The 17585-nt window shown below is 43.6% G+C and overlaps 1 protein-coding gene across 1 annotated transcript in view; it reads right to left on the bottom strand.

The window, feature by feature from the left end:
* Window positions 1-3707: 3707 nt before the first annotated feature.
* Window positions 3708-17585, bottom strand: part of ELP1 (elongator complex protein 1) — a 31134-nt gene continuing 17256 nt past the window's right edge. The window contains exons 21-36 of the mRNA XM_032674895.1: window positions 17441-17520; window positions 16420-16560; window positions 15236-15321; window positions 14022-14170; window positions 13041-13164; window positions 12523-12620; window positions 11169-11370; window positions 10167-10228; window positions 9590-9652; window positions 9406-9466; window positions 8517-8630; window positions 7725-7836; window positions 6476-6603; window positions 5917-6071; window positions 4811-4889; window positions 3708-3847 (exon numbers count right to left, since the gene is read on the bottom strand). Of these exons, the coding sequence (XP_032530786.1) occupies window positions 3780-3847; window positions 4811-4889; window positions 5917-6071; window positions 6476-6603; window positions 7725-7836; window positions 8517-8630; window positions 9406-9466; window positions 9590-9652; window positions 10167-10228; window positions 11169-11370; window positions 12523-12620; window positions 13041-13164; window positions 14022-14170; window positions 15236-15321; window positions 16420-16560; window positions 17441-17520 (1722 nt within the window). The 3' untranslated portion in view covers window positions 3708-3779. The remainder of the gene's footprint in view (window positions 3848-4810; window positions 4890-5916; window positions 6072-6475; window positions 6604-7724; window positions 7837-8516; window positions 8631-9405; window positions 9467-9589; window positions 9653-10166; window positions 10229-11168; window positions 11371-12522; window positions 12621-13040; window positions 13165-14021; window positions 14171-15235; window positions 15322-16419; window positions 16561-17440; window positions 17521-17585) is intronic.

Genomic DNA, 17585 nt, shown 5'->3' with positions numbered 1-17585 from the left:
GGTGTGTTTGCAGCTTTGCTTTGGGGTACAGCCACACTAATCTGTATGTGAGCCAAAAAGTCCGGAAGAAGTGTTTTGTTTGGATGAAAGGATTTATTTTGATTCAGAAGCTGAACTGAGCTCAGATCTAGGTTTCTACTGAGAATGCAGAGAAAAGGATTTAGAGGTCTTTCTAGTCATGTCTGCTGCCTATCACTGAAGTTTCTCCTAAGCAATAACGTTGCAGGTGCTGGTGTGGCTGACAGAATGTGCTGTCAGTGTAGGGGAAGGAGCATCAGCTGTAGCATCCACACTTTGCTGTGCCACTGAATGGCTTGACATTTCAGTGCTGCTGAACTTCCCCTCAGCTATGGAGCAGGCCTTGCCCCTCACCAGGGTGCAGGATAGCCACTGCTCAGGCTTTAAGTGGGGCAGACAATGTCTTTCATGTACAAAGATGTATTTAAGCATTTTTATGTAAAAATACATGCATAATAGGAAATGATCAGCTTTACTGCTCCCCAGAGTAATAAACTATCAAGGTTTGCAGTTGCTTGTCTGCATACATTGAGTTTGGTACAGAAATTGTGTAGTTTAATCCTGCTCTGTTTCTCCCTATCGGAATTTTGGTGAGCCTCTAATCATTTGATTATTTTCAAGATGTGAATTTGCAGAGAGGCAGCAGAGCAGTACTAATAAAAATCTGTTTCTGGGTCCAGAACTGGTGTGTACAGTTCAATTTCATCCTAAGCCCAGCTCTGACTTGTTAAGTAAGATGCTTTCTGGGTGAAATGGCTTCAAGTAAAAGAGCATGCAGAGCTTTTGCTACACAAGGAAAATGCTGCTTCTAACTCTTGATAACGCATTTCGGGGGAAGAGGGTGTCCTCTTCTTCCGTCCCCCCATGCAGCTGCATGTTGCTATACACACTCCAGTGGGGAAATAGTAAACTTGTTGCTGCTGGAAAAGAACAAAGACATTCCTGTCATGGAACTGTCCCCAGAAATGGGTTCTTTCACCTGGTGTGCAAGGAAACGAGTTTATTTCGTGTCAGCGCAGAGATGGGTGCTGGGTGGTGAATCCACAGAGCCAGCACACCCAGTTACAGCCAAGCAGGGTGTTTGTATTTTCAAAATACCAAAGTCTGGAGTTACCCAATTTCTAAATGCATGCCTACTTCATAGCTATTGGACAGTCTTTTGCCTGCTTCAATTTAAAGGTACAAAGCATTTCAGATTTATTGTGCATGTTCAGTAGGTAGCCGTTTTCACTTGGATGTGGGTAACCTAAGCTTTAGAGGCGTGGCTTTCACATTATAATGAGCTAAGTTCATCTAAAGGACACATTTTTAGCTCATTTAGCTAAGTTCAATAAAACTTACTGAACATTGCCAAGTGCAGTGTCCAGTATCTAATTCCAGATCTCTGTTTGTGATATCTCTTTATTTGTTTCAAACTATTCTGCAACACCTCACTGTTTCCCACTTTTCTGGTCTTTAAAATATTTATTGTTCTCTTATGAATCATTCTGCAAGATCTCTTCTTAAACCATTCATCTTTCACCAGAATGGGGTACAGTAAGTGTGAGGGGTTGGCTCTGGCCTAATTTCAAACACCAGTCACACTTAAGATTTTGCTGACATTATTAATAATATGCCTTAATTTAGAAAGCAAAACTTAAAGAGAGTAAGAAACAATAACAAAAGCACTGCCAGTCTGTGGATTCACTCTTTATACAAACTAGGGCTTCAACTGGCCTCAGAGATGAAGTAGTGCTGATGTTTTGCAATGGGAACTATTTTGGACCAAGACCAGTTGCAAATGCTCGAGAACCACAATCCTTCTCATGGCAGACACAGGCCAGAAGGGAAAGCCACATGATTCACAGTTAAATGTAGCTGGAGCCACAAGGGTCAGCTCATGTCTGTGACTCAGGGCAGCCTCAGGGCCATGAGGGAAACAAAAGCAGCATTTGTAGACATTGGCCCAGGTTACTTCACGTGGCTTTGCAGGGAAGCTATGGCCTTCCCACATCCTCCCATGCACAGCTGGTAAGCCCATAGAGGAGACTGAGAGCAACCAAAAAGACATCTTTGTTGGAAAGAGAACTTCAGAATAGCAACATAGCCTTAACACTCATCAGCCAGTAAGACATGGCAGTGGTGGACTGAAACTGTGCCCAAGATACTTTGGAGTGTATTTTGCAAGTGAAGATTCAGCTGGAGGACTATGCCATGCTGTTCTGGTGTCAGTGTCCAACCACTGATAAGGAGAGAGATGATGAGATGAAGTTTGAAGAATTTCTGCTGTCCTTGTTGCCCACCAGTCCTATTTATCCATGTACTCTTACTGAAAAACCTCAGCTCTTGCGGTGGAAAGGGGCCATGACACTTTGCATGTGTTTCCCTATCCATGAAGGTTATGTTACATGTAGCATCACTGAGATTATGCTAGCTTAGACATCACATGTTATCTTGTAAAGTTACTAAATGTGTAGTCACAGTACTTGACAACAGCCTGAAGTCATCCCCACACCACCCAGACAGGCCACATAACTCCGAACAGCTGGAAACAAGAGGCACTCCAATGCTTCACCCTGACAAAGGAGTGTTTTACCACTCCACTCGAACAATCCCAAACCAGCACAACACACAGGGCACAAGACCAAATGGCCATCCTGATACAAGGCACAAACCCACTGATCTGCAGCACTGGATGTGCTAAGGCCGTGCAGTAAGAACACAGGTCACTACTTTGTCATTAAATACTTCCAACAGACAGGAAATGCCTTGGTTTTGCTGGCATTTTTCCACAGCACCTGAAATGGCCTGCATTGAACACAGCAGCTGTTGGGCCAAAAGTAACTCAGAGGGGGCTGCTACCACTGAAAGGTTTTCCAGCCTTGCCCTCTTCCTCTGCTCCCAGAATTGCTGCTGTTACTGCTTGCATCAGATTACAGAAGTATTCTTGGGTGAAACCTAACTCTTAGGTACGAGACCAGTTTCCAGATGACACAGTTCTGCAATGGTGCGCAGCATTATCAGGGTACAGCTGCTGATCTGTCAGTGCCACACAGCAGCATTAGTCCGTCTTCTTTAAACTCAGATAATTACTTAGGTAATTATGAGGTAGTATTACCCATCAGAGCATGACACTGACACCTCCTGCCCTGCTTTTATTCATGTTTTCCTCTGCCTAAGATTTCCCTGGTGTGAATGAGCACCGTTTCAGGACAGCAATGGCTGTTGGCACTGCAGGGTTCACTCTGATGTAACAAAGCAATATTGATGAAAAACTGGTATTAGCAACATCCAGCTTCAGCAGAGAAAACAGTTAATTTGTGTAGCAACTACAACAGTTTGCTTTTGGTACAGACTTACTGGTGAGATCTACAGCAGGCTGAAGTGCTTAAAATGTGGCCTGTCATCACGGCATGTACTCCCATCCATGGGAGGGAGTGATGGCAGAGAAAACAGCCCATTCTGGTGGGATTGCTTCATCCAGAAGGGAGAGGACAGTGGTGGGAGATGGATTCAGCCAGCAGCACTCAGAGCTGCACACCCTTTTGCTCCCCAGTTTCACAAACCAGCTCTGCAGTGAGATGTGAGTGGCTGTCTCCATGAGTGTGCCACCATAGAGGTCACAGTCACAGCTGCATCAGGTGGAGGGACCCTTCACTTGCACAGCCCTAAGAACAGGACAGGACAACAACAAGCCAGGACAACAACAATTTCTGTAAAGATATAATGAACTTGTATGAAAAGTTACAGTTCAGAGTTCACAGGGATTCCTTGGCTTTTAGTTACTGCAGAAGATGCAGTTTCCACTGTAGATTTTTACTGAATTTTGGTGGAGTAAGTACATCTGGATCTGGAAGGCAAATGGAACAAGTGTCAGAACAGGGGGTAACAGCAATACAGGTTCTACAAGAGCTGTCAACTACTTAGTTCACTTTTCTTTACATCAAAGGACACTGAGAAATCTCTCAACATCTATAATTTCCCTTTAGTGACTGATCACCAGCCTGCACAGAGGAGTGCCGCCAGCAGAGCTGCTTACACAAGAAAATCTCCGGGGCACATCAATCCCCTCTCAGTTATTGTTACTGTTCAGAAAGAAGAAGCAACGAGCAGTGTCACAAAGCAGAACTCCATTCATTCACCTGTCACTGGGCAATCACACACAACAGCCAGCTCTCTCTGTTTGGCGTGAATAAGAGCCACAAGGTTTTTTCTGGAGCCAGCCCTGGCAAGTGGCAACAGGCAAGTCACATCTAGAGGTTCATTAGAGGATTTCCCCAGGCAATTCCAGGACTAGCAGGGGAAGAGACTGTAGGACTAGTGGGGAAGAAGGAAGACAGGGTAGTTGGGACAAGCTCTTGCTAAGTCTCTCAGCCCTAATTTTGCATTAACTGCAAGAATTTCAAGATGGCAAAGTGACATGACAGGCTGTAGCCTGCCCTGGTCAAGACCCTGGCCTGACTGCCAAAGCCAGATAGAAAAATTCAGCAGGTAAGTTACAAGAAGAACTATTTAACACATTCCTTAAGAAATCAGATTTTCAATTCCCTTGCAACAGACTGACATTACACACACAGGAAGCCAGGAGCACAACTGAGACAGTTTTAGCACAGGAATTCGGAATAAATAAACCTTGTTAAGATGGCTGCTCACTTGCCATGAGGCAGGACAGTACACCACAAAGAAAAGCAAGAAACGCCTACAGCTGAATAACTGGTACAACTGCTGGCAGGTAGCAATGGCTGGAGAGCCTCAAAGCCCATTAACCTCACTGACATTTCACATCCACACCTAACTCAGAGCCTCAACTAACCTTGTACAACAGGAGGCATCATCCTCTTCTGCTGGTAGGCAGCCATAATGCTGTTTGCAGTTGAATTGGGTCCCAAGGCCTGTAATAAGAAGCAATAGCCATGTTCCAACCTGAACTAAGCAAGGCTAAGAGCAGGGATACCCTCAAAGGAAATTCTGCTGTTAGTGTCCAAAAGCAGAAGCACCTGCCTGCAGGAGACCTCAGAGTACAATGTAATCAGGAATGTGTGATCAAGTCCAGTAATATCTCAGAAAAATTAACATAGAGGAAGAAAGAAAACTGCTTTCGCACAGCTCTGAAGGACACAGAACCCTTATCCCAGCACTGACTGCTTCACAGCCCTGTAAATGTCATGACTTGGCAGTACTAATTTCATTACAGCACCATCAATATTTAAAGTTCTTTTGGGAGTCTCAATTCCCTGTCATACAGAAGAATGTTAATCTGTCTTTACGAGTCCTGCTGATCAGCAGTTAGGGAGAAGATGTTGGGGAACATCTTGTGTTCACTGTGAATGCTCAGAAATCACTTATTAGAAATAAAGACTTTTACTCTGGAAGGGAACTAAGTACAGTCTTAGTGATTTCCTTATTCTGCATTAAGCTGAAGCTTAAGAAATCTGACATAAGCCTTCTTTTTGCAATATACTCCTTATGATATACTGGTTCAGACTAAACTGACTGGTCTGGTAGCTTTTCACTTCACAACACCAGGTTGAACAACCACTACTCTTGTACATAAAAGCTATGTTAACACTTCTACCATTAGGCCTAAAAGAGAAAACAGTGTTTCCATGTTCTACAAATGGCTTAAAATAAAGTTTACAAAAAGAAGTCACCACTAGGACAAGGTAACACAAGCCTCAGGATGTCCAAAGTGGCATTCAGTGCAAGGACACAGTAGGCTATACCTGTTGTACACATCTAGTGTGTACTGACTTGGCAGATACTGCACAGAATGTCTACTGAACTTCTACAGAAAAAAAAAAGCAAACCAGATTTTGAAAGCCAGGGAAGGATTCTGGGCTCTTGCTGAGTAATACAAAATACTGGTAAACACTTGGTATTGTATAGCAGGTGTGATAGGTATTGTGGATGAGCACAGACCAGGTCGACAGAGCTCTGTTGCAGGTCTGGAGTCCAGATTTCTGGGACTGAGGTCTCCATCAACTGCAAAACCTCTTCCAGGACTTGCTGCAGTGCCCCAGCTTGTTCATCATAACCAAAGAGCACAAGCTGCTTCAGAAGGATGTGTACATCTCCTGCAGGAGGGAAGAGAAGCACAAGCAATAGCAATTAACACAGGTATGCTAAATAAACAGCTGCATTTCTTTGCTATCAGTGCATAGGAAGGAGAGTGGCAACTCAGAGCTCGTTCTGTCCCTATCCAGCCCCCACAGTGCCGGAGTACAAAAGTAGGACAAACCTGTAGCGAAACAGACAGACAAGGCCTCGCTTCTCTGCTCCCAAATTTCAAATGCAGGGAGCTCACACTATCACATGTTCTTCCAACCACAGAGCCAGAGGAACTAAACCAAAGTTCAACATAGATAGTTGTACGGACCAGGCAACTTTTCCTTCCAACACACACAATAAGAAAAAGAGGGGGCACAGTGCCTCAGCTGTCCTCACAAGCAGAGTGGATTAAGACCACCAAGTGTCCTACCCTTCACAGACTCAACAGCACGAACATTTTCTCCCAGGACTTCCAGAAGGGCAATATCTTCAAAAGGACTCCCCTCTTTCAAGCTGTATTTCTTACGCTCTGCCTTGCGCCGATTCTTTGAGGATCGCCTGAAAAGGAGTGCACTCAGTTACAGGATGCACAACAGGACTGGCTGTTAACAGGGTAAGTCTGAAGGAACATCAACAGTGTGCATGAGACTTGTTATTCAAGTCCTTACTTGCTACAGTGACAGGGGACTGTGTGTAAACTTCAGCACTGTGACAAAGTTTTCAGTGCTACTCAACCCATATCCTTTGTGGTCTGAAACACCAGACAGGAGTCAAACTGTTTCTCTACCACAAAAAAGACTGCTCTGTGTTCCAGCAAGGTTAAAGCATGACTCCAAGCACCAAGCAGTAGTCACTATCAGGCAAAGATGAGCTCCACTTGAAACACTGGTGTCAGGGTTGGCACTTGTGTGTGCACATTTTAATTTTTGCTGTCTCCAGAGCCTCTTACTCATTATCACAGGAAAGCAACTTAATTCATAGGCCAGACTTAGCTGTATAATGTTCCCAAGTGATCAGCACACGCTGGCACAGGTGTGCTGAATACTAAGGCTGCATTCTCTTTCTCTTTACATCTGGTCCGCAAAAAAAAAAAAAGTGCTCTAAAAAGCCCACAATTTTCGCACAACTGTATTTTTCTACATTTCAGCTGGGAATTCAGAAGTGGTCCCACAGACTACACCAGCCTGTAACACCCCACACCCCACACTGCAGCCCATATTCTTAAGAGCACTTAAATACAAATACAACGCAGATGCCCGCTGTGGGAAGACATCGGTATGAGATTTAGCAGCAACCCCCACACACCAAGTGCAGAACCAGGGACAAAGAACACAAGTCATGCGCACAAGCTGTTAATGTTTGAGAGGCTCTGCCTGTATTCTGTGTCAAGCTTTCTACAGCCAGCTATTTTGGCAACATGCCCAACACCCACAGAGCCAGATCCTGCCCAGAGTCTGTGCTCACAGCTCCTCTGCTGGGCACTCAGTTGCACTAGTAGCTTCTGGCATTTTCTGCTCTTTCCCTTCCAATAGGAGTTAAAATAAGTATGAAATGCCTGTAATTAAAGCAGCTTCAAGGCACACACAGCTGCAAGGAGGAGCATTCTAAGCATGAGCAAGCTGACCTGCCAAATGCTGATGCCAGAATAGTCACTACCTAATTTGGAGGCAGATACCTACGCTGATATCCTTGAATTGCTGTGTGAATATTTGCTGTTCATGTCACTGGCTGTCACAATACTGCTGGTTTCAGAGAAAAGCTCCAATTCTGGGCAATTTGGCCCGTCATAATCTGCAAAACACGGTAACAATTGTCACAGCATGGAAAAAGATGAGAGTTATTTCAAGCTATCTCAAGCTATCTCTCTGGGTGATCAATGTAGTTTGCTGGGCAGATTCATTCTACCTGCTGGTGTTCTGGAGCATTATGGCTCTCAATCCCACTCAGCCAGCACACGAGAAGAAACAGCAATTGTGAGAACAACACTGCTCCTCTTCCCTGGTGGGAACAGTGGTACTGAACAGCAAAATCAGAGGGATGGCAATCTCAGTGCAGCAGATCTGCACCAGGACAAAGCATTCTGCTTTCAGAAAAATCCCCTGAGCCTGTGTGAGCTGGCAGGTGAATATGGCTACAGGTACTCAGCACAAAGGACATGCAGAGCACTGTCTCACCCAGCCAAGATGGCACTGTGGAGACAATGCTGTGTTATTCTGAAGAGCTTTCAGGTGCGTTTTGATCCCATGAAAGCTGTTACACAAGATAGCACTGAAAATACAGAATAAGGGAGGCAAAACAACCACACTCCAAGTATGGTATGAGCAGGGTGTGAGAAGAGTGCTGTTCTGCTGCTGGAGATGCTACTGGAGCTGGGGGAGAGCACAGCTCTACCAGAGCAAAAGGAAACCACAAAAAAAAAGATGATCATAGTTACTTATGCAGGATAAAGTCATATGCACTTCAATACCAACCCTGCAGGCTCTCACAGGCCTTCTCCTTCAGCTCTCGGACCACTTGCAGGCGACTCTTATAGCGAAGAAATGCTGTTTTCTGAGAATCTAGGAAGATCAGCTGATTTTTCTGAGCTGCTCATTGAGAAAATCAGAACATCAACATTTGTGCAATAGAAACAGAAAAGCATTTTTTACACAAGCACAGTCCTCAAGAAGCTCAGAAGTCAGGTACAGAGCACACAAAAGGACTCAAGTAGAAGGAAATTCAAAGCTTATAACACAGGAGACCACCAAACAAGATACACTTGGATGTGGAGTGAATTAACCTGCCATACAAGTGTTTTCTAGAAGAAGAGTCTTGTTTCTGACACACAAAGACCAGAAAGTTCTGTGGCTAAGTCTCTTTCCATTAATTAGATTTAAACTAAAGAAAAAAAATTAAACTAATAAAGTCCATAATCTGAGAAGAAGAACAACGAATAATGGTAACAAAACATCCTCTCTGGATGGGAGAATACAGCTACCAAGTATTTTTTTTCCTCAGAACTACTCAAAACTTGTAGCTGCTACCCATTTTCCTAGTTCGTAGCCCTGCTGCCACATGTGCTCTGGAACCAGGACTGTCCTGCTTGTTCATGGACATGCACACACAGACACCTTTTCAGTTTGTGACTGTGAGCTCTGGAGAAGCTTAAAAGGAGCCTGACTAAGTTAAAGAGAGCCCATGACACTGCAGGGCTTCGATATGCATTGAGTAGAGCCAAACGCAGCTCACTGAGATGCATCAGTTAGGTGGAAGCAAAGCTTCCACACAGCTTCCAGTACTGGAGTGCTGAGACTTCCCTCAGACCCAGTAAAGACCTTCTTTAGCCTCTATAGCACAGGGATCAGATTTTTGCAGATTCACCTTCCAGAATAGCAGGTTTCAAGTTGGTCTCCAAGATATCCAGTCTACCATACTTGTGAATCTGGATTAGGGAAAGGAAAGAATGTATTATTTAAGGATCTAACCCAGATCACATCCCTTTGTTCTTGCACTCTAAACAAGTACTTCCTTTCCACAACAATTCTTGTGCTCTGAAATGTCTTACCAGCCTTAAAGCATCTTCCCAAAGAGCCCCTTCTAAGAGCAGGAGAACAGCCTCTTCATAGTCCTAGAAGGAAAGAGCAACCACGGGCTGCTACTGATGCTAGTAATACACATTCAGATGTATACTTCTCTGCAGCAGCATCACAGTCAAGACAGCAAAACACTACTATGCCAGGTACTTTGAAGTGTTGACATAAAAAAGCCAAACAAGCAAACAAAAACCACAAACCCACCACAACTATGTTACTCCTCCCACAGTAAGGGGAAACTAGAACTCTAGAACTCTGTCTTCCTTACTCCAGCCCTCATGCTTCAGCTGTCTGAGACAAAAGGTTTCCATATCAAAGCACGGGCAGTTTCGTGAGTGGAAAAACTCAGGGACACAGCATTTATCCCCACCCTGCTCACTGCATCACCTGGACCTGCTCTGCCCTCCCCAAGGGAGCCCATGGCATAGACTGTTTTGCTGTCAGCATGCATGGAGTCACATATGGTGCAGGAGAATAGAGAAAACACAGATGGTGTATCTACCTGACAGAGGGTATTACTGGGGCACAGACACGAGGGTGATATGTTACCTGAGAGTACTGTTCCAGGAGTATGGCTGCCTCTGCATGCCTCCTCTGTTCAACTAGTTTTCCTACAAGAAAAAGCGGAGTTTCAGCTTTTCAGAAACAGCTAGATTTTGTGCCACAAAACTACAAAGCAGAGGAAAATCCCACTCACTGAAGCACTTCCTATCTGCTCACACACACACTCAATTGCTAAATTACAGCTGTAATTTAAGAAGGGCACCAGAAAAAAGTAATAAAGGCAAGACATGAAGGATTGAAAAAAAGCAAATACTGTAGTATCTAACTGTGGAAGACTACACTCCCAGAAGCCATATTCCCACTGTGTTAAGTGGGCCCTTCATAAACTCGAACTCTGGGTAAGGCTAAAGTCAGGACAGTGCTCCATTTCTCTTGCTGCAATATATGCCAGGTCCACAACACATCTCACACATGCAGTCTGAGATGCGCTAGTGAGCACAAATTCTGAGACAAGCTACCTTTTTCTCCTGCATCAGGACAGCACAGAGTTTTACATGTACCACGTGGTCCTAGCTGCTAGCAGTCTTTAAGGGGAAAACATTAAAATGCAGCTCTGAATTATCCAATAGCTTTCAAGATCTGTGATTAGGCACAGTACTTGGATCAGTGATGTCCAGAGGCCTCAGTAATGTCACACACTTCAGAGCATGTCTATTCCCTGAGGTTAACCAAGGAGGCAATTTGGAAGAGCAGTTTAGCAACCAGTTGCAAGGAAACAACTCAAGAAGCAGTCAGCATGGGGCAGCCAAGGCCACAGCTAGCTTGGCAACTCCTGGGTGCCTACCAACACAGCTCCAACACATTTAGGTTCTTTTGAGAAACAAAGGTGATTGCACAAATCCTTGGGAAGCAGGGGATCTTTGTTCTCATTTAAGAAAAATGCTGCTGAATACTGAGGGTTTCACTGAGTTTTAGAAAAAACCAAAATGAACCATAAATAACAACAGCCACTTCTGCTCTGCACACTTCCATCCCCTCAAGGCCTACCTGCCATGCTCCGTGCCAGACTGGACAGCTCATCCTGTGTGTAACCAAGCCGTGATGCCATGCACAGGGCTTGCTGCCAGCTGCCACTGCTCTGAAAAGCATCAAGTGCTTTGGCAAAGGTGCCAGCACGAGCAAATATCAACGCAGCCTGTTCATACAGCTGCTTCTGAATCAAGTACTCCCCATATGCATCACTGATATCCTGCAGGAAGAAAAATAACAAGTTAGCTGTAAAGCTGTAGCAGTCCTCTGTTAGTAAATATTAAGGGCCCATCAACAAAAGCCTACAACCCCCTCCTCCAAGGGGTTTCCAGGCACAATGTTTCTACTTCATTTCAAACTTTTTATCAAGCCAAAGGCTGATGATCAGCACATGGAGACATTTTGCAGGGCCAAAGCAAGTGACACGGGGAGGTACCTAACTCTCCAAACCAAAGGCCGGGTAAACTAAATACTGCAAGAAATCAGACCCTTCTTCCCCACTCACCTGAGCAGTTTTTGTCAGAATGTCTCTCTGAACCAACTTACTTCAGGAGGCAAACATTGGCACAAGGGAACAAGCAAGCCCTGTACTTCTGGGCACAGGCTATTTGAAGCTCACTAGCTCCATAAGGAAGGGGCAGGTGGATTTGACTTGAAGGATACGAAAGGAATAATAGAAGACTCCCAATGAATCACTCAGGAACAGACGTCCCTCATGAGTAAAGAGTCCTTTCTGCTTTCACTCTGTTGCAAATAGACCAAGTTTTATATTTCCCCTCTTACTCAAACTACTCCTTTTACAAAGGCTTCTGTGTTGTGTATTTACAATAGCTAAATAAAATTATATTAAATGCATTTATATTTTATCTCAGCCTTGGGCAAACTAAAGTTCTTCAGTAATACCGAAACCAACAAGGGACACTACATAGTACAAAACAGCACAGCTGCAAGTGTCCCAAGCTCTATAGCACTTTTCAGAACAGTTCAAAGATAACAAAGCGTCTCCACACAATCTGCAAGCCAGACAGAGGTCAAGACAGGAAGAAGTCTTTCTGTGGTAATGGAAATTCATCAGCACACGACAAGATAGTGCAGCACAAGAAACAGGAATTCCACGAGCTCTCTGGGTCATGGGACCAAAGAAATAACAGCCAGTCCTTCAATGACCAGGCCCCATAGGGTTAGTCCTAATAGTCATTCCAGCTATCATCTCAGAGGAGTGTCTCAGACAACACTGGAAGAGCAATGACCTGCAGAACCTGCACACAAGCAGCTGTTTCATTCCTGGCCTCTTGCAAAGTGCTGAGGACATGCAAATACCTGAATAAGAGACTGAAAAGCATGGACACTGCAGTGACACATGCTTACACACCTTGTACTCCTGAGTGCTAGAGGGGTACAGCTTCAAGGCCTCACCATACAGATTCTGATCCTTCACCAAGTTCAGAAATTCAGAGAAGTGTTCAGGACCTGCAGAAATAATGTACTTTTTGTAAAAATAAAAGAGAAAGCACACAGCCCTCACAGCTTTCCCAGACAGTCTGGGTTCATTACATCAAAAAGCAACTAGAGGTGCTTGGGTGGAAGAGCAAAAAAGCATCTGTTCTACTACTGTAAAAGCAGGGTGTTCACTTCCTTGAGGTTTGCTCCGCTTTTGCCACAGATACCAACCGGGCACAAGTCACTTAAGCAGGAACAAAACAAAACTTATGCTTCATGATCACTCCCTGCACCAAGCTACCATTCAAAAAGCATGCAGCAGAAGTTCACCATGCATTACCAGGAAGGAAGATGACCTTGTGCAATCCTTCTCTTTCTTCAGCTATTTTACTCAAAAGGCTATCCAAAATTAAAATGTTACACTGCAGAAATTCTCCTTAGGACACCTACCACATTTGCTGAGGTGCCCAAGAGCTTTTGTGTATCTCTTCAAGTGTCTGTCTATTGTATATCGCTGATAATTGGTTTCCATTTTCCGGAGGGTATTTAAGAAGGGCAAGTATTCTTTTGGGTCCTACAAAGAATAGTCAGAACTGCAGTTGAGCTACTATGTTAAAATCCTTATTTGCCGCCATCCTTACCAAGAGAGTGTCCCATATTTGAAAATATGTAATACCCTAAAAAAAGGCTTTTTTTTTTTGCTTTCCAAATATAAGTAATTTCAGAGATCAATTCTGTATATGTACTCTTGCCAGGAATGATTAACTTAAATTACCTGCCTCCCACATAGACTTTGGCAGTATCTAAAGGCTGGTGACATTGAAATTTCAAGGCTGTTATGTCATATCAGATATTAGTTACTATTAGATATTATCATGTATAAATTTTCAGCCATAAAGCTGATCGATGTCCCCCACACCAAAGGTCATAAAACCCATTAACATGAATGGGGTGTTCTAACTGATGGACAGCAGCCTTTACTGTAACATTAGGAAACTCTGCAGATCCTGATGGGCACTTCCACTCAGAGACTTCATATTAAACCTGTGTGAAGATACACACTGCTATCATGAGCACCACTAAATAAGCAAGAATGGCAAGAGTACAGAGCTGGGAATGGAAGGCATGCAGTCACAACACTTGAGACACCAGTCCCTCCCTTCCCCAGAGGTATTTTGCCCCACTGCTCTAGAAGAACACCATTTCACCTTGAGTACAAGTTTCCAAAGCTGTGCTCAAGAAGTAATAAGGGATGCAGAGATGTGACAGCTTCTGAGCACCACCCCAAGCACACATAGGACTTCTGAGCAACTGGAATCCTGCCTGGGTAGAGAGCCATTACTAACAGAATATGCACTCTCATCTACAGACTCCAAAGAACCTCTGAGAAAGCAAAAAATTAGTTCCTTCGCTGGAACTATAAGCAAAGACCTTTTGAGACTTCTCTGCCACCATGATGACTAAATCAAAGTCATATGTCCCCAAGGAATACTCATACAATTCGTTGACATCCACAAGGAAAAGCAGGTACTTCAGTGCTTCTTCTGCACTCACGGCTTTGATATCTGGAGTAATGCTTTCTGTAACAAGATAAAGAAGCTATGATATGATCTGTTATACCACCAGCAGTGGAACCCTGATGTGAAGGAAGGATGCATCCTCAAGCACAACCCTGACATCAGACAGGGACCCTCAAACTAGCAGCTTATTCTGTCTTGCAGAAGGGGTTACTTTGCCTTTCCTGGGCAACTTCAAGAACCATCCCAAGCACAGTAAATTCTTAAATGTGCAACTGTGACAACTTAGAAGCATCAGCACAAAATAAACGTTTGCCAGCCTGAGACACCAGGACCCAGAATAGGAACTCCCTATCCCATGCTTGGAGAACCAGAGTTCCAACTGGAAACCAAGAACAGGTCCAACTCTGGGGTATCTGCTGACAAACCTAGATAAAAGGATGAGCTGAGGGCATGTACAGGAGCATATCTTAGCTGATACGTTGCTGTACCTAAACACATAGAAGTTTCAAATACATTTGTTTTCTGGCTGACTCCATAAACAGTCACCTTAAAATAATTTTCTGGGTGAGCCATGCAAACAAATGAAAGTGTTGAGGAATACATTCAGTGCAGGCAGCTCGGTGTGCAGCTGCAGTGGGAGCTGCAGGCTGAGCTCTGGGGGCCGTGAACTGCCAACCCTTTGGGCCTGGGGACCTGTGGCCCAGCCACGAGACCAGACTCTTGGAGACACAGCAGGAGCTGAGGACCACCATACTTTTGTGGGGAGAGACTGTGAGGGTATAAAAGCCCTTGTAGGCCAGGGGGTCCTTTGTTCAGGGTCCCTTCTCAGAGGCACCGGCTTGAGTTGTTATTTTGTTATTTAGCTATTGCACCAAGAGTAAATTATTTTAAGGATCTGGACATCTGAGACTCTCCTGTGGGACACCTGGGGTTGAGTTGGTAAGGAAACCTGCTCTGACTGTGTGAGTGTGGGGTGTGTAGCTGCAAAGGGGCTTCAGTCCCAGCTCAGGTGGTGTGAATGTGACTGCCACAGTGGCTCTTGGATGGTTGGACAGGGAAGTTTCCTTAACAGAAATCTCCTGCAAACCACCCATTTTCATAACTTTTGAGTTCTTGATACAAAACCTCGAAGATCATGAACCTTCTGGAGAGCAATTTCCAGTTCTGGTGGACTTTTCTTTACATGTGCTGTTAGTATTGATAGGCAGTATCTGAAAAAAAAAAGAGAAGTAGTGAATGAAAAAGTGAGAAGGCAAACACTGCTTATTCCTTTTTTAGCATGGTTTTTGCAAGTTCTAATTTACGTTTTAGTCAAAAAAAAAAAAAAAGAAACTTCTCAGACCTTTCTAAAGGAAGGTAGGAAACATGGGAAAAGAACAGAATATACCAGAAAGGTTTTTCTACTCAGCATGACTCCTCAAACATGTCACAAAGCTGGAGGTTTGTTTTGAGTACAATGAACTTCCTTACCATGCCAGCCAGCATAATGAAGAGAACACACGTCTCTCTGAAAGTTCAGATAGCTGGACAGTTTTCAAAAGGAAATTTGGCATGAAAATAGCCTATTTTATAAAATGAAAGCTTTGTAGGATGTTATTTTTACTTTGATACATTTCAGAGTTACTATTTCAAAACAGCTTTCCAGCTAAGGACATGCTTTGTTTTCTGAAACAGTTTGCTGAAAAGTGTCTAAATTCTCAGGGCTCAGCAGCAACTTACCACCTGCTGCTCCTCTATCCTCTGTTTAACATGTAAGCTGCCCATAGTTTAACACCGTTTCACTAAACACTGTTATTATCCCATTTTCCCACCTTTTATCCTTGTCTGGTGTTGATTCATCCAAGGAGGATGGCTACCAAAAACCTAATAATTCAGAAATATGCAGCTGATGATTTACAAAACAATTCAGTCTCAAATGAAACAGCTGAGACCTCTGCAAAAGGCCAGCTGCTTCAAACAGTCAGCAACCCACTGCTATGGGAATCTTGCTCATGTCTCTCCACCCCCATACCACACTGATCCTAAATAGACTCTATTTCTTGAACCCTTATAAGCATCCTGCATCTATTATTTTAATTCTGGTAGTAAAATGCTGTTTTGCTATCTGTGGAATTATCAGACGTTGTGGTTTCCAGGACAGCATCCTCAGCAGAAGGAAGGTATGGTATACCTAAGTTTTGTGGAGCACAAGTTCATCTCAGAGAACCTGAAGCAAAATAACTGATGTCAAAGACAGCTTTGCTTTCTGTCAATGACTTACTAGAAATCTCCCTAATGGTTCCCTTCACCTACAAGAAGAAAGTGCTCACTTTTGAGGGTCAATGTGTTCCATGGCAACCCTCAACACATCACATATGAGGTTAACTTTCTTCTGATCAGAATGCTGGCGTGGTTGGGTATTACTGCTACCATTCACAGATGGGTACATGCTCTTTGTGAAATCTTCTTCTCTAAATAAAAACAGATGACATGAATAAAAGCAGTGTCCATCAGACAACCCAGAACAAAGACAATAACATTAAGAAATACAAATGCATGTAGAAAATTACTACTCAATAAAATAGCTGTCATGCTGTACTGACACACAGCCTGCCACTCTACCAGAAAGCTCTCCAAAATCTCTTATCAGTCCCAATTGACTGTCAGCCAAGAGAGGCATTAAAAAAACACAAGCAATGGTCAGAACAACTACTTCAGTTGCACAAAAAAACCCCAACCAGTAAACAAGATTTACAAGATACAACTGTCTGCTACTAAATCCAGTACGGATTTATCCACTGAGCACTTCTGAAAAATAAGACATTTGCTATTATTTCTGGTCAGGTCAAAACTGAAAATAAAATAGAACAGCAACGTGATAGCTCCAGCTCCTATACAATTACTTACTTCAGCAAGCTTCAGAAGTCCTGAAGCTACCAATGCCTTAGAGTGTCATCACTCAACCTTAAGAAAGAAGCCAGGGGACCTGATTTAGAAATCCAAGCAAGTATCTTGGCCTCAGGCTCTAGATAAGCAGTGCCATCTTGCTCCTCTTTATGTGGGAACAAAACTTTCTGTTCTCATTTACTGCTGGACAGCAAACCAGAAGACAAGTCAAAGCAGTCGGACAATGTATTAATTCCTTGCTGCAAAAATCTAGTGGCTGCCTGCAAGCTGGAATTCTCAACAAGACACACTGTCTCTGAAACTACTGAGTTTACTCGGGCCTTTATGACTCAACATGTCAGATTTCTGACTCTGTGCACCCACATTGAAGACCTGCCAATATTTTGACAAAATTATGTACCCCCACTGACTACATGCATGTTCCATTTGCAGAATTATACTCACTTCAGTTCTGTGAAAAATAAGTTGATATAGTTCACAGAATCTATTTGCCTGATAAAGGTTTCTGTGTTTTCCAGAAATACCTGAAATGAACAAGAGTATTACCACTGTTACTTTGAATATTCTTGGCACATTAAGTACAAGAAAA

This window comes from Chiroxiphia lanceolata, chromosome Z (assembly GCF_009829145.1).
Source record: "Chiroxiphia lanceolata isolate bChiLan1 chromosome Z, bChiLan1.pri, whole genome shotgun sequence".
Lineage (NCBI taxonomy): Eukaryota > Metazoa > Chordata > Aves > Passeriformes > Pipridae > Chiroxiphia > Chiroxiphia lanceolata.
Note: the sequence above shows the minus strand (reverse complement) of the source record. Positions and strands in the feature narration are given on the sequence as shown.